The 12466-nt window shown below is 43.4% G+C and overlaps 1 protein-coding gene across 2 annotated transcripts in view; it reads right to left on the bottom strand.

Annotated features, from left to right (window-relative positions):
- CACNA1E (calcium voltage-gated channel subunit alpha1 E) overlaps positions 1 to 12466 on the bottom strand; it is a 1936751-nt gene that overhangs the window by 67455 nt on the left and 1856830 nt on the right. For both annotated transcript variants that reach the window (XM_086955515.1, XM_086955507.1), the window contains exon 44: positions 1636 to 1735. In XM_086955515.1, coding sequence (XP_086811641.1) covers positions 1636 to 1735 — 100 coding nt within the window. The remainder of the gene's footprint in view (positions 1 to 1635; positions 1736 to 12466) is intronic.

Below are 12466 nucleotides of genomic sequence, written 5' to 3'. Positions count from 1 at the left end.
CAGTGTCCAGGTAGAGCAGTAGACAAATAACTGCTTTTACTCTTACCCAACTCACAGGGCCGGACAGGCCTTTTAATCCACCAGGAATTTCCTCTGTGAGCAGGAGCCCTTTGAGGTCAGTTACACCTGCACATAGAATGCACCCTATCCAAAACTGAGTTTGCATACCCACTAGTACAGTTGCAAACTGCAGAGGCATAGCCATACTGTGAGCTCCTGCACTGATTATGTACACAATAGATTTCAACGAGCAAAAATGCCTTGTTTGTATGTGCTACAGATTCGATGTATAAAGTAGCAAAAGAACACTTCCTGAACACTTCACAAACTACAGAGACTTCAAGCATCTTAGAAGAACACTCACATGAGCAAGCTTTATGGTCACTAATGCACACAGTTGTCACATACAAAACCACTATATACATGTGCTCACTCTACAACTTTCAATCGAAAGCATTAACGTACACAATAATTTCATTTTAGAGAAATCACACACACATTACAAGTCTTGGGGGAAACACTGATGGACACTCCCTGGGGACACTACTTCACATGCACACTGGGATGCATACTGTATGTGAATTCAAAGTCAAAGATACAATGAGCAAACACCAACCCAAAATGGACTTGAAGGGGTCTCGTGAGTGCACTCTTAGTGAAGAAGGCATGCTATTTACAAGACTTCATCAACTAAAATGCATTTGTTCTTCATATTATTAAAGGTTTGAGCACCAGAAGTGCACACAATTTCAATGGATATTTGTCTTCCACCAGATTTAGGGATCCTAAGACATAGATGAGTGCCCAATGTGGGCACTGGGAATTTGTCCAGAAATAATGCATTCAGTTAAGCAGTTTAATGCAACTATAATACGCTTGTAAAGAGAGGGGGTTAGGAAATCTAAATAAATAAAATTTTGTATTAAATCAGTAGGGCTATCACATCATTGTCTTAAACCATGAAAGACAACTAACTGGTCAATAGTTTGCAAACAGAATAATACATGTACCCTTACACATCAAGGTGCCCCCCATCTAGAGTTTAAATGTCAAAATTATTTGAAAAACCACCACCAGGATCAGTAAGCCCACTATGTGTCAGAAGCTGGCATGTACCTTCTCATATGTGCCTTTCGAACTAGTTTGACATGGAGGCTACCCTTTTCACCAAAGAGGCTTAGGGAGATGCTAATTTACATCGTGCTAGAATAAGGACTTGTTAGTCATCTTTTGTGGTGAAAGTCTGAAATTAACATGCACTGAGTGTCCTAGTTACAGTTACAATTTGACCTGACCCATCAATTGAGCATTCACCCAAACATCTGTAGACATCAATATCATTGTCTACTATTAATTTGCTGCTAGGACTATTGGCCTTTTCCTGAGGTGAGAGTCTTAATGACCTTTAACAGCACTAGCATCATTGTACTCTATATTTGTGCATTAAATACCTGAGGTATTCAACTGGCTCAGAACCAGCTTTGAGAGTATCACTAATTCTATGTTATAGAACGTTGCTCAATGGTGCAATGTCACACCTAGGAATTTGTGTTGGGTTGACAAAGGGTAGTTGCTGGGACTCGGGCGAGAACGAAAAGGTGTGCTTGAGCCAAAATAATGCTATTGCAGTTTTACCAGAGATAGCTTTTCCGTGAAGGGTCCTGGCCGCCTATCCAAACACGCCGGCTGGAACAACTCCTGAGGTGTAAGAGGGCTCAGGGAGGGGAATCCACTCCTGCAAAGAAATTGAAGGGACGTTATGGAACTAAAGAACAAGGTACTTACCTTAAGAAAGGCTCTTTGTAGTGGATACTCTATCTGACTGCAGATTCCTCACCTTTAGAATATCTCCAGTCACGAGAATGGATCAAGAAATGTTCTCAGCAGCGCTCTCGCACACTACTATGTGGTGCCATGCCGCTGTGCATTGGCTTTGTTCTGCCCTGGAACTAACAAAGCGGAGCCGCATAGAAGTGCTACCCCAGTGCCCCAATGTCAGTTTCTTTTTGACTCTTTCCGCTCACACAGATGAGGAGCACAAAGAAAATGTTGGTACCGGTGAACAGATCTCAAGTTTGGGACTTTTTGAGATGGTAAAAAGATATCACTCCACAGAACGGGGAGCTGGGAGGGAAGGAAGGAGTCTGCGGTTAGACAGTGCAACCAGAAGAAAGAGAGTTACCAAAGGTATGCAACTTGCACTTCTGATGGATACTTCTGACCACAGATTCTCACCTCTAGAACCAATAACAAAACCAAAACAGTACCACCCAAAAGGTGGAGGGTCTGTAGAGTGGGCTCAAACTACAAAGACCTGCAGAACCGAAAGGGTAAAAGGCCATATCCTCTGGCCCAGGCTGTCAAGGCAGTTGTACTTTGTAAAGTGTGCACTGACGCCCATCTCGCATCCTAACAAATGTCAAGGACAGGAAGTCGGCATGCTAACGCAGTGATGGTAGCCTTGGCAGAATGGGCTCTCTGTCCTTTCAGAGGGTGATGTTTGGTTAATGAGTAGCAATTCTTAATTCATGGAACTATACACCTTAACAGAGTCCTTTTCTGTACCACCTTTCCCTTCTTTGCTCTAGAGAATCCCACAAAAAGCTCATTGTACACCTAATGGTCGTAGGTGCAATCAATGGAGCTGATGATTCTCTCTTTTAAAGGGTGAGGGGGACTAAAGAACATTGTGAGGGTGATGGATTTCCCAATATGAAAAGGTGTCACACTTTTGTGAAGAAGGCTGTCCTAATCTGCAGCTCCAGTTTGTCTGGGAAAAAGGTGCTTAAGGAGGTTGCACTGAGAGAGATAGAACCTCACTTGTACAATGAGCTGAAGTGATCACAATAAGGTAGACAACCTTGAAAGTCAGAAGACGCCATGAGCAGCTGTGCATTGCTTAAAGAGGGTGCACATGAGGAAAATCCGGCCCAAGTTAGGTCCCACTGTGGCATCATAAATGGTTTGAGAGGGCACATGTGTGTCAAACTTTCTATTAACCACACCAGAACAGATGATTTAAAAAGGACGGTTGGTACAGCTAACACAAAGATGGCCAAAAGGGCAGACAAATAACCTTTAACAGTGCCCAGTGACAGATCTTGCACAGCCAAAGGCAGAACGAACAACAACATATCTAACCGTTTTTCTTGTAATGGGGTCTGTGTTTCGAACTCCACACCAGGCCACAAATGTGGACCAGCACCTGGCATAAATGGACTTTACAGAGAGACTTTTGGCAGCCAGGATAACATCAACAACCTCAGGTATTAGACGGAATGCAGTCTCATGCTGCCAATCTCCATGAATGGAGGTGTACATTGTGCACGTTCAGGCGCAGAAGCCTTTTACTGCAACAGAAGATACTTGCAAAGCCATAGCCTGACAAGACAGATGCTCAAGTCTAGAAGTTACAGGTACCACACTCTTCTGGCCCAGTCCAAAGCCATTAGGATAACTTGGGCCTTGTAGTTCCTCATCTTCAGATCTCTGGTTAGGAGAAACAGAAGCAGAAAGGTGCACAGGAGTTATATGCTCCGCTCTAGCCTAAATTAGTCATTGAGGGAGAGCTTTCTTGTGAACTCCAATGAGCAAAAGTTGTGATGCTGTGTGTTCACAGAGGTGGCAAGCAAATCCATCCAGAGTTCTCTCCACTGTTGCAAGACGCACTGTTACCCCGCGGTGTGCACCCCGCCCCCTTTGTAATCCACCAGGCATGGCTGGCTGAGCTCATTCGCCCTGATGTTTAAGGATCCCACGAGGTTGGTCCCGAAAAGGGAGATGCCCTGATGCTTTAGCTCCAGAGGCACAGACCTCCTTGGCATAGGAACCAGGACCCCACTCTGCCCTATTTGTTGCTGTACCACATGGCGGTGGTGATGCCCATGAGAACCTGCAGCAGCCACCTTTTGTTCGATGGCAGGTTTGATTTCAGCACTAGGCGAATGGCCCACAGCTTCAACAGACTGATATCGAGCCTTGTTTCTGCTGGAGACCAAAGCCCTATGAATTGCACCTCCCTCAGCAGCAGTGACACATCTGTCGCTACTAATAGTTCTGGATGGGGAAGGCAGAGGGGCCTGAGGCTGCTCCAAATACAGTAGAGTAGCCATTACTGCAGTTCTTGTGCCATGTCCTCAGAAACCTGGATGGAATCCACCTGGTTTCCTAGGTGTTGTGCTCACTGAGACTTAGATTCCAGTGCAGAGCCCGCATATGCCACCTGGCGTACTTGACAAGCAGAATGCAGGAGTCAAAACCGGCCAAGGAACCTCAGTACCGCTCTCAACAAGATCCATCGTAGTCCGAATATTCTGGACTCATTGTGATGGAGGGAAGGCCCTTAACTGCACCGGGTCCAAGACAGCATCTATGGAAGGAAGCCTCTGTGAAGGAATGAGGTGCAACTTCAGTACATTAATCAAGAAACCCAAAGGAGCCAGGAGGTTCACCATCCTCTAGAGGTAGCCCCTGATTGATTGTTGTGAGCCCACCATCAAGACCCAGTTCTTGAAGCAGGGGAAAATTGGTGCCCCTAACCTTTCAAGGCAGCAGTGACGGCAACCATCACTTTTGTGAAAACCAGAAGTGCACTGATGAAGTGGAAGGGGAGCACGGCCAACTGAAAATGCTCTTGGCCTACCTTGAACAGCAGGTAATGGGAACTGACGGACAGGTGCATAAAAAGATGTGTCCAAGGCCATCATCCAGTTCCCCCATTCCAGAGCTCACAGAACCTGAAGCAGCATGAGCATTTAAATCTGCCTACAAGGTAAGTTCATAAAGAGTGTCTTCTCTGCAACGCCTAGAAGAACATTTGGCCTCTGATGAAATGCGAGGCAGCATGAAACGCGTCAGGCCTTTAAAACTTTGGCATTGATTTCACCATCCTGTATTTACAGGTCCTGCAATTAAAACGTGAATCAACCTACAGCGTGCGGCTTTCCTAAATTGGATAACTTTCTTTTGGTGGATATATATAGATATATTTTGTTAAAGTGCTCCGGGATCCACGCATGTGGGCAGGGCTATTGAGAGCTTATGACTACTGATGAAGAACCCATCCCTCTGACCTATTGCAGCAAGATGGAAATGTGTTTGTGTGATAGCTGCTCTGATGTAGAAGAAGTGAGGTGGGCTTGAAGGAAATGGAAGAGCATATCCTTGCTGAACGATCATTAGGACCCATTTGTTCGGTGTAATATCTCTGAGAGAAAAGGATCCTGCCTCCCACCTGATGGGTATGTGCGCTAGGAACAAAATATAGTGGCTTGACAACTGATGCAGTAGCAGAAGAGGACTGGGAAGATCGGTGCCCTTGGAGACCTGGGCAGTTTCTGCTTGATCGCTGGTCATGAAAGGACTGGGGTCATTGCCGCGGGGTAGGTTGTCCATGTCCCTGCCAGTGCACCAACTCTCTTGAGTATCCTCTGAAAGGCCGAAACGGGCTTTGGCTTACCTGAAGATTTCCACTGAAAGAAGACTTGTCTCTGAACTGACCTCCAGAGTCCACGCTCTAGACTTAGAGATGAAGCAGAACTTTCAAGAGATCCATTATTTCTTTTGATATCCAGTGACATGCAGCTTCGTTTCACAGTCTCAGATCACCTTCTAGCGCATGACGGCACTCTCATCGCAAGGCTTGAAGTCATGCCCCAAGCCCAGACACCAAAGGCATGCTTTGGCCAGTTCCGTTACTGACATCTGTTTCTGAGAGTCATAGAATGGCTTTTACCCTGCAGTTTAGGTGGGGACAATGTTCCTGTGCACACTTGATTAAAATAGGAAAATCCTCGATAACCAACAAAGAGGGGAGCAAAGCTCCAGATCTTCATTGGACGGCATGGAACAAAAGGATTTGACATCAATGTGCAGGGATGTTGCTTATTTGCAGCTCTGCTCTGTCACTTCTGGGGTGGAAAAAAGCCAACACAGAGATGCACGGTCGCACCCAGAGGCCCCTGGGTGCACTGCTGTGAAAATTCCAAGATCCAGTCTGATGCCTAGGGATATTCCGAAGGTGAGGGATCTGTGGTTTGGAGTTTCTATCATAAAGTGACCATGCTCTTCAGTATTACAGACAGCAGGCAAGAGAATGATATTGCGAGAGTCATTTTTCAAAATTAAGTTCCATAGTTCTTTATATCTTCAAGCATAGAGTGTCATATACTAATGGTATCAACCACTTTGCCAGTTTACAATGGCTAACCTAGTAAGCAGAAATGTCCTCAAAGTTATGCTAATGAGGCACCTAGTACAGAAAGTGAAGAAAGAAACAAGCTTTATAAAGGGCCCATTTGGTAGAGGTTTAGACCTCCTTTATGGGCAGGAAAGGGTTGTCTGTTATTTTATGTCACTGTAACAACATAAATAAAAAATAGCGGGCCCGATTCAAAAATGCAATCTGAGACATTAATCTAACTTTAAAACTTTTGGTATTCACAGAGGTAATTTATGAGTCATATCTTTACGCCCTCAGTGGGGCTGAAATCTCCGGCTTGGGCCGTACTCTCCGCACCCGGACCGTACCTTCCGCACCGAGGCCATACTCTCCGCACCCGGGCCATACTCTCCGCACCCATGCCATACTCTCCGGTTCGAGCCAGATGAAGTGTAATCAATGGGCCAGAATGCAATTTTTACAAAAAACATTAGGAACGTGTGGTAAATGGTAGAGGATGTCATGAAAATCAGTTTGGGCAGGGAAAAGGGTATGGCCGGACACTAGATCATATCCCAGAAAAGTCTGCTCCTTTGTACCGTGGTACATGCAGTTCACAATTTGCGCTCCCCTCAGTGTTGACTGTAGTGTTAACACTACAGTCAACGCTGAGGGCACTCCCCTTAGTGTTGACACTAAAGTCATCATTGACCAAATTGTGGATTGCATGTACCCTGATGCTAAGGAGCAAACTTTTCTGGGATATGATGCAGTGTCCGGCCACACCCTTTTCCCTGACCTCGTCTACCATTTATCACACGTTCCTCTTGTTCCTTTTGTAAAAGTTGAATTTTGGCCCATTGATTACACTTCATCCGGCCCTAGCCGAAGAGTATGGCCTGGGTGTGGAGAGTACGTCCCAAGCCGGAGATTCCGGCCCGACTGCACACATAAAGCTATTACTCGTAAATTACCTCTGTGAATACCAAAAGCCATAAAGTTAGACTTTTGTCTCAGATTGCCTTTGTGAATCGAGTCCAGTGTGTGCTTCTTTGCCATTCAGTAACACAAACTACTATGGTAGTATGAATAATTAAGACATATTTTTCCATCAGCATGGGTAAAAATAAATCAGGTATCTAACTATTCATGAAAGGTGGTAAGTTTTGTGGCACCATATCATGGTCATTGCACTTACATATCATGTCACTGCCAGTGGTGTGTCTTCAAATTACTGTTACCTCAGCCTCATAGGCATGTAAGAGCATGCATGTGTCAATTAAAAGGTGGATGGATGGTGAAGCCTAAGCATGAGCAGGAATGGGAGTACTGGAGAGTTGCTTCAGTTCTATTCCTGAGAAGTGTTGAAGTATCATATAAGCATTGCATATGTTGGGTGCAATGTAGAAAGGTGGTGTGTAGATGTCATTTAATAGTTGTGGGGAGTGGTCAGGTACTTGGTGATCTCTGTGTGATTGAGGATTGAGCCATGGGTTATATGGGTGTTAGGTAATGTGCTTGAGAATCAGAAATGTGTTTCTTTTGTGCTGCAGGAAGTAGGAAGCACAGTTAACTTTGAAGGAGTATGTCATGCATATTTGAGTATTTCACAGCAGCTTGCTTCCTCTTTGAAAGGTTTTAGATGGAATTTAGGCGTACCTCAGCTGATTCCTTTGACTGATAGTCACCCATAGCAGTTAGTCTAAGGGACTATTGTGCCAGATATGGAGTTACAAAAGACAAGCTGTGACTTCACTTGTTTCTACATATAGGAATAGAAATGCTTGAAGAATGGAAGCATCAAGTGGCTCAGATGAATAGATAAAGGCAGGTCTTCAGTTCTCTGTCAAATGTGAGGATGTCACAAATGTTCCTTATTTAGATAGTGGCTTGAAAGATTTTGCTGATGGAGAGCGAAGTGAAAAGGATGGGACTTCATTCGCAAATTGTACATTAGTCCTTTGATTTGAATTGAGGGTTTATTTGGGCTTTATTTGGAGTGTCAGGCACCAGGTTTTGAAGTAGGAAGGATGGTTTAGTTCTACATAAAGGGTAATAAAGATGGCCTTAGTCAAGACTCTTTTTGCAACTAGTGTAGCAAAAATACAAACCAGGCTGGGACATGTGCAAATCACCTGTGAATCTATAACTGTTATAAAAGTTGGATAACTTTATTTACTAGTAAATAACATTTCTTCTCCAACATTGCACAGTTTATTGATTTATTTGCTGGAATAACTGGAAATGAATTACCATTTCAACATAAGGTGGCAATAAACTCACCCCAGTGAAACAGTCTGTGCGCTATTGCTTACCCCACTGCCTTCTCTGATGCCCTCTGAATGACAAAGCACTAATGCCTTGAGAAAGTGTGTGTATATACCCATGTTTCAGCTTTGCATGTGTTAGCAGTGAGCACTCTTGTGAAGGTTGAAGATGTGCCCTCATACCTCTGCAACTCAAACATTATTCTTGGGATATCTGCCAGAGTTCCTGTTGCAGATGCTGAGCTCCCATGAGGTATACCATGTGTGGAAAAACAGAACATGTGTTGACATTGCTAAAGGAAACAAACCACTTATCTGATTTCATGAATCACTTTGTTCTCTCAAAGTAGAACTTTAGATAATGGTTTATACCCAAAGAATAGCAAAAGAATAAATGGGGCTTTTCAACCAGTGTGTTAGGCCATGGGAATTTTTTTGTAGATGGATGTTTTGGTTCAGACGAAAGGAGGAGGGCATGTTCAACATGAAGCATAAGTTTACCGTTGGGGAAGCTCTGGGGTTCTGTAATATCAGCTAAGGGCTTGCATTTATCCAGTTTTCTAGGCAGACCTTATTGCCTGTACAGTAGCAGTTTCCTTTACAACATCTCAATTAATAATCAATTAATGAAATGCTTCTCATGCAAGTCATTAGCACTATCTTAAGTTAACAGGTTTATGGTTGTTTTGCCAATGGAGGAAAAGTCTGAAAAAAGCCTCTCATGCTACTTTGATAGGGAACAGAGAAAGAATTTACCTCTAAACAGCAGGTAAATGGACATGAATTGATGCACATTTCATTCCATAATTATCCAGTTGTAGAAGGTAGGGCAGAGTATCTTATGGGATCTAGGTTTTGTCCCACTACCTACATGCAGAAACCTTTGTATTTGTATTTTGTACAGGTTGCTCTCGCTGAAGTAGAGGATATAGGAAATTAGGTGGAATGGTGAGAATGGTGAGAGAGCTAGACTCTAAGGCTCAGGTGTATAAAGCCTTTTTATGTTTGCAAAAGTTCTGATTCACAGAATTGGGCCATTTGCGACTGCAAACATTTTTTTTTAGTTTATAACAAACACATATTGTGATTCAGTAACATGTAACCGAATCGTGATTTGTGTTTGCGACTACAGAATGAATCGGTATTAGGAAGGGGCATGTGCAGGCTCATCCAGCAGACTGAAGCCCATTTGGCTTTGGCAGTTATCAAAACGAAGTTACCCCAATGACATTTGGACAGCTTCCACTGATGATTCAGTTAGTCTTGAAGTGGACCGTTTTTCAGATGACATTGTGGGACTACAGGAATGCAAGCAGACATAATTCCCAGTATGGCTTTGTACTTGTACTTGTGCACCAAGACATGTGTTGGTGTTTGCTGATGATCTGAATCAGGATTTTAGTTTGTCACTTCTTTCTTGTGAATGGTAGGCCTTGGGGGTAGCCAGACTGATGTGAGAAGCAGGAACAAGGTCTTTTGACATGAGGCAAGCTTGATTTCTTCCGAACTTGATTCATGCAACTGGGGGCTGGTCCTTTGATGAGACAGTTATCCAAGTAAGGCAAAACTCTTATTCCTTACTCTTCAATGTGCACTGTCGCTAGACATACACATTTCATGGAAACTCTTGGTGCTAAACAAAGGACAGATAGCAACGCTATGAACTGGAAATCCTGGTTAAAAAAATCCCTGTTAATGGACTGGAGGACATTGAGGGGATCATTCTGAAAGATTGCTTCTTGATTAACTTGTTGAGTGCCCTTAGGTCTAGAATCATGACTACAAGAAAAAACCTTGGATAAAATCCCTGATTGCATTGTGACATTGGTTAGGACTGGCTATTTTCTACAGATATTTAAAAATCTCTGCCTCTAAGGCCTTCAGATCTATATGTTACTCTTTTCTTTGTGTTGTTAGAGTGGGTTGGGTATGAACTCTATTTTATGTTCATGCTAAATGATGAAAATAGGTGAAGCAGGCGGGCGTTCAGCCTTGATGAATGTTTAACCACAGGAGTCTGCCCCTGTTAGACCTTCCTCTCAATGCGATCATGTGTGGGAATGACCTTAAAAGACACATCTAGAATTATAGTGAAAGAGAAAAGATTCTTTAACAGTTGAAATTCACAGGCTGAACTTCTGGGAGTCCCTCTATTATTTCCTTTTATTAATACCATGTAAACAATCTGCAGTGTTGAGTCACTTAGTTTTGGTACTATCCAACAGTCTGGTGAACATGGTCATTTTGGTTGTCACTATCCTGTGATTCATCCTAATTTTGGATAGATATATCCCCCCCCCCCCCCATCACACAGGTGTTTAAGTTCCTGACCACAAAGGATATTCAGGGGCAACTCCGGCATGATTTGTATAAGTGTATTGATCTGCATTAGAGATATAGTTAAGGCCAAATTATTCTCAGGTACCTTTTGAAAACTGCCCGTCAACGAGGTGAGCATTGGCAGTGGTGTTTTCATAGTGACTGTTGATGAAGAAGTTCTTGGTGTAAGCCATGCATTGGAACTCAGGGGTCCTAGAGGACTTCTTTGCAGATGAAGACTTGCTAGTGGTTGTCAATGTAGGTGTCGTTGATGGGGTCGTGAATGAAAGAAAATCCTTTTTGATCATCTTAGGTTCAGTTAATGTTGACAAATGGCCCAAAGTCTAACTTGACTTGACTTTACCTGAGAGCTGGGTACCAGCACCAGAAGTCTAAGCTTGGAACCAGACACAGATGGTTTGAAGGTAGCAGTTGAAAGAGTCTCTGGGAAGGAGGTTTTGACAAACTCAAGCCTGTGTTTCTTTGCTTAAGCGAGACAAGCATTCTTCACTGAATCTCCACCTAGTAGACTTCTCCTTCAGGACGCATCTCGCCTCTCTGTCTGGATCTTGTTATTGAAGTTCTCACAAATGTCACAGTCATCTGTCACATGTCCAGAATGGTGAAGGCATCAGGATGATACTCAAAGCGTAAGTATCATCCAAGTAGATTTTCTGGCTCCACAAGAGGAAGAAGGATTGAACAAAGCCCTAGTGAATGTCAGCCATGAGGAGAGGACCAAGGGCTCACCCAACCAAGTACAAAAAGAAAAGTAACTGTTTATCTTCTGAAAATGGGGAGCAGAGAAATGCCAAGGAGTATGCTACAACATGAACTTCTGAGGAAAAACCGTAGTAGTAGGGAAGAGCAGAGCTCAGAAGAATACCTACTGTCAACCTGACTGCAGTAGAAAATCTGAGCAGCTCAGCCTCCGTGTCGAGTTGAAGCTACTATGTCTCTCCAGCTCATTGGTCAGAGTTCGTATCACATAATGAGGAGAGTCACCTACACATAGTCTATAAATATTTGTAAGGTTATTTGACTATATGGAACTGCTGGTGTATTGATATTGAACACTGAGTATTCCCTGCGATATAAAAGATCAAATGTTGGAAAATCAGATGGTTTCTGGTAAGCCAGCCATGGTTAGCAGAAAGGCACAATGTAAATGGAGTGTGTTCATGATCTGAATGGAAGTACGATTTCAGAAGGATATGAGTGTCGTTTTAATAGTAATAACAGATTAAGCCAAAAGATGTTATGGGATAAGTCGGAAACCTGCGTTAGATATTAATCAGAACTGAGCAATTATTGAGCTCTGTGCTATACTGAATTTGATTAGGATAAGTCCTGAGGTGCAAAGTGGGATCAGGATAATCTCTATTTGGCTTGAGGGGAAGGAGATCCACCTCATAACTTTGTCCCAAATGCCAATGTCATAGCATAACATGAGGAGAGAGTGGTGATGAACTGCATCAAAGGCAGCTGAGACATCCATAAAGATCTGTGCTGTACCTCCATTTTTGTCCAATTGAGTTTTTAGATTATCCCACATACAACAATAAAAGTTTTGGTGGGAGGGGTCAAGATCAAACACACCTGTGTCTAAGCCTGGAGCATGTCGGTCTCAATTTAGTTGCAGAAGTTGCCATATGATCACAGAGTGAATTATCTTTATTTATCCAGACTGTTCGGATCAAGCAAGGAGGTGGTGGCACGA

Source organism: Lissotriton vulgaris, chromosome 1_1 (assembly GCF_964263255.1).
Source record: "Lissotriton vulgaris chromosome 1_1, aLisVul1.2, whole genome shotgun sequence".
NCBI lineage: Eukaryota > Metazoa > Chordata > Amphibia > Caudata > Salamandridae > Lissotriton > Lissotriton vulgaris.
This window is presented reverse-complemented; position numbering and strand designations above follow the sequence as displayed.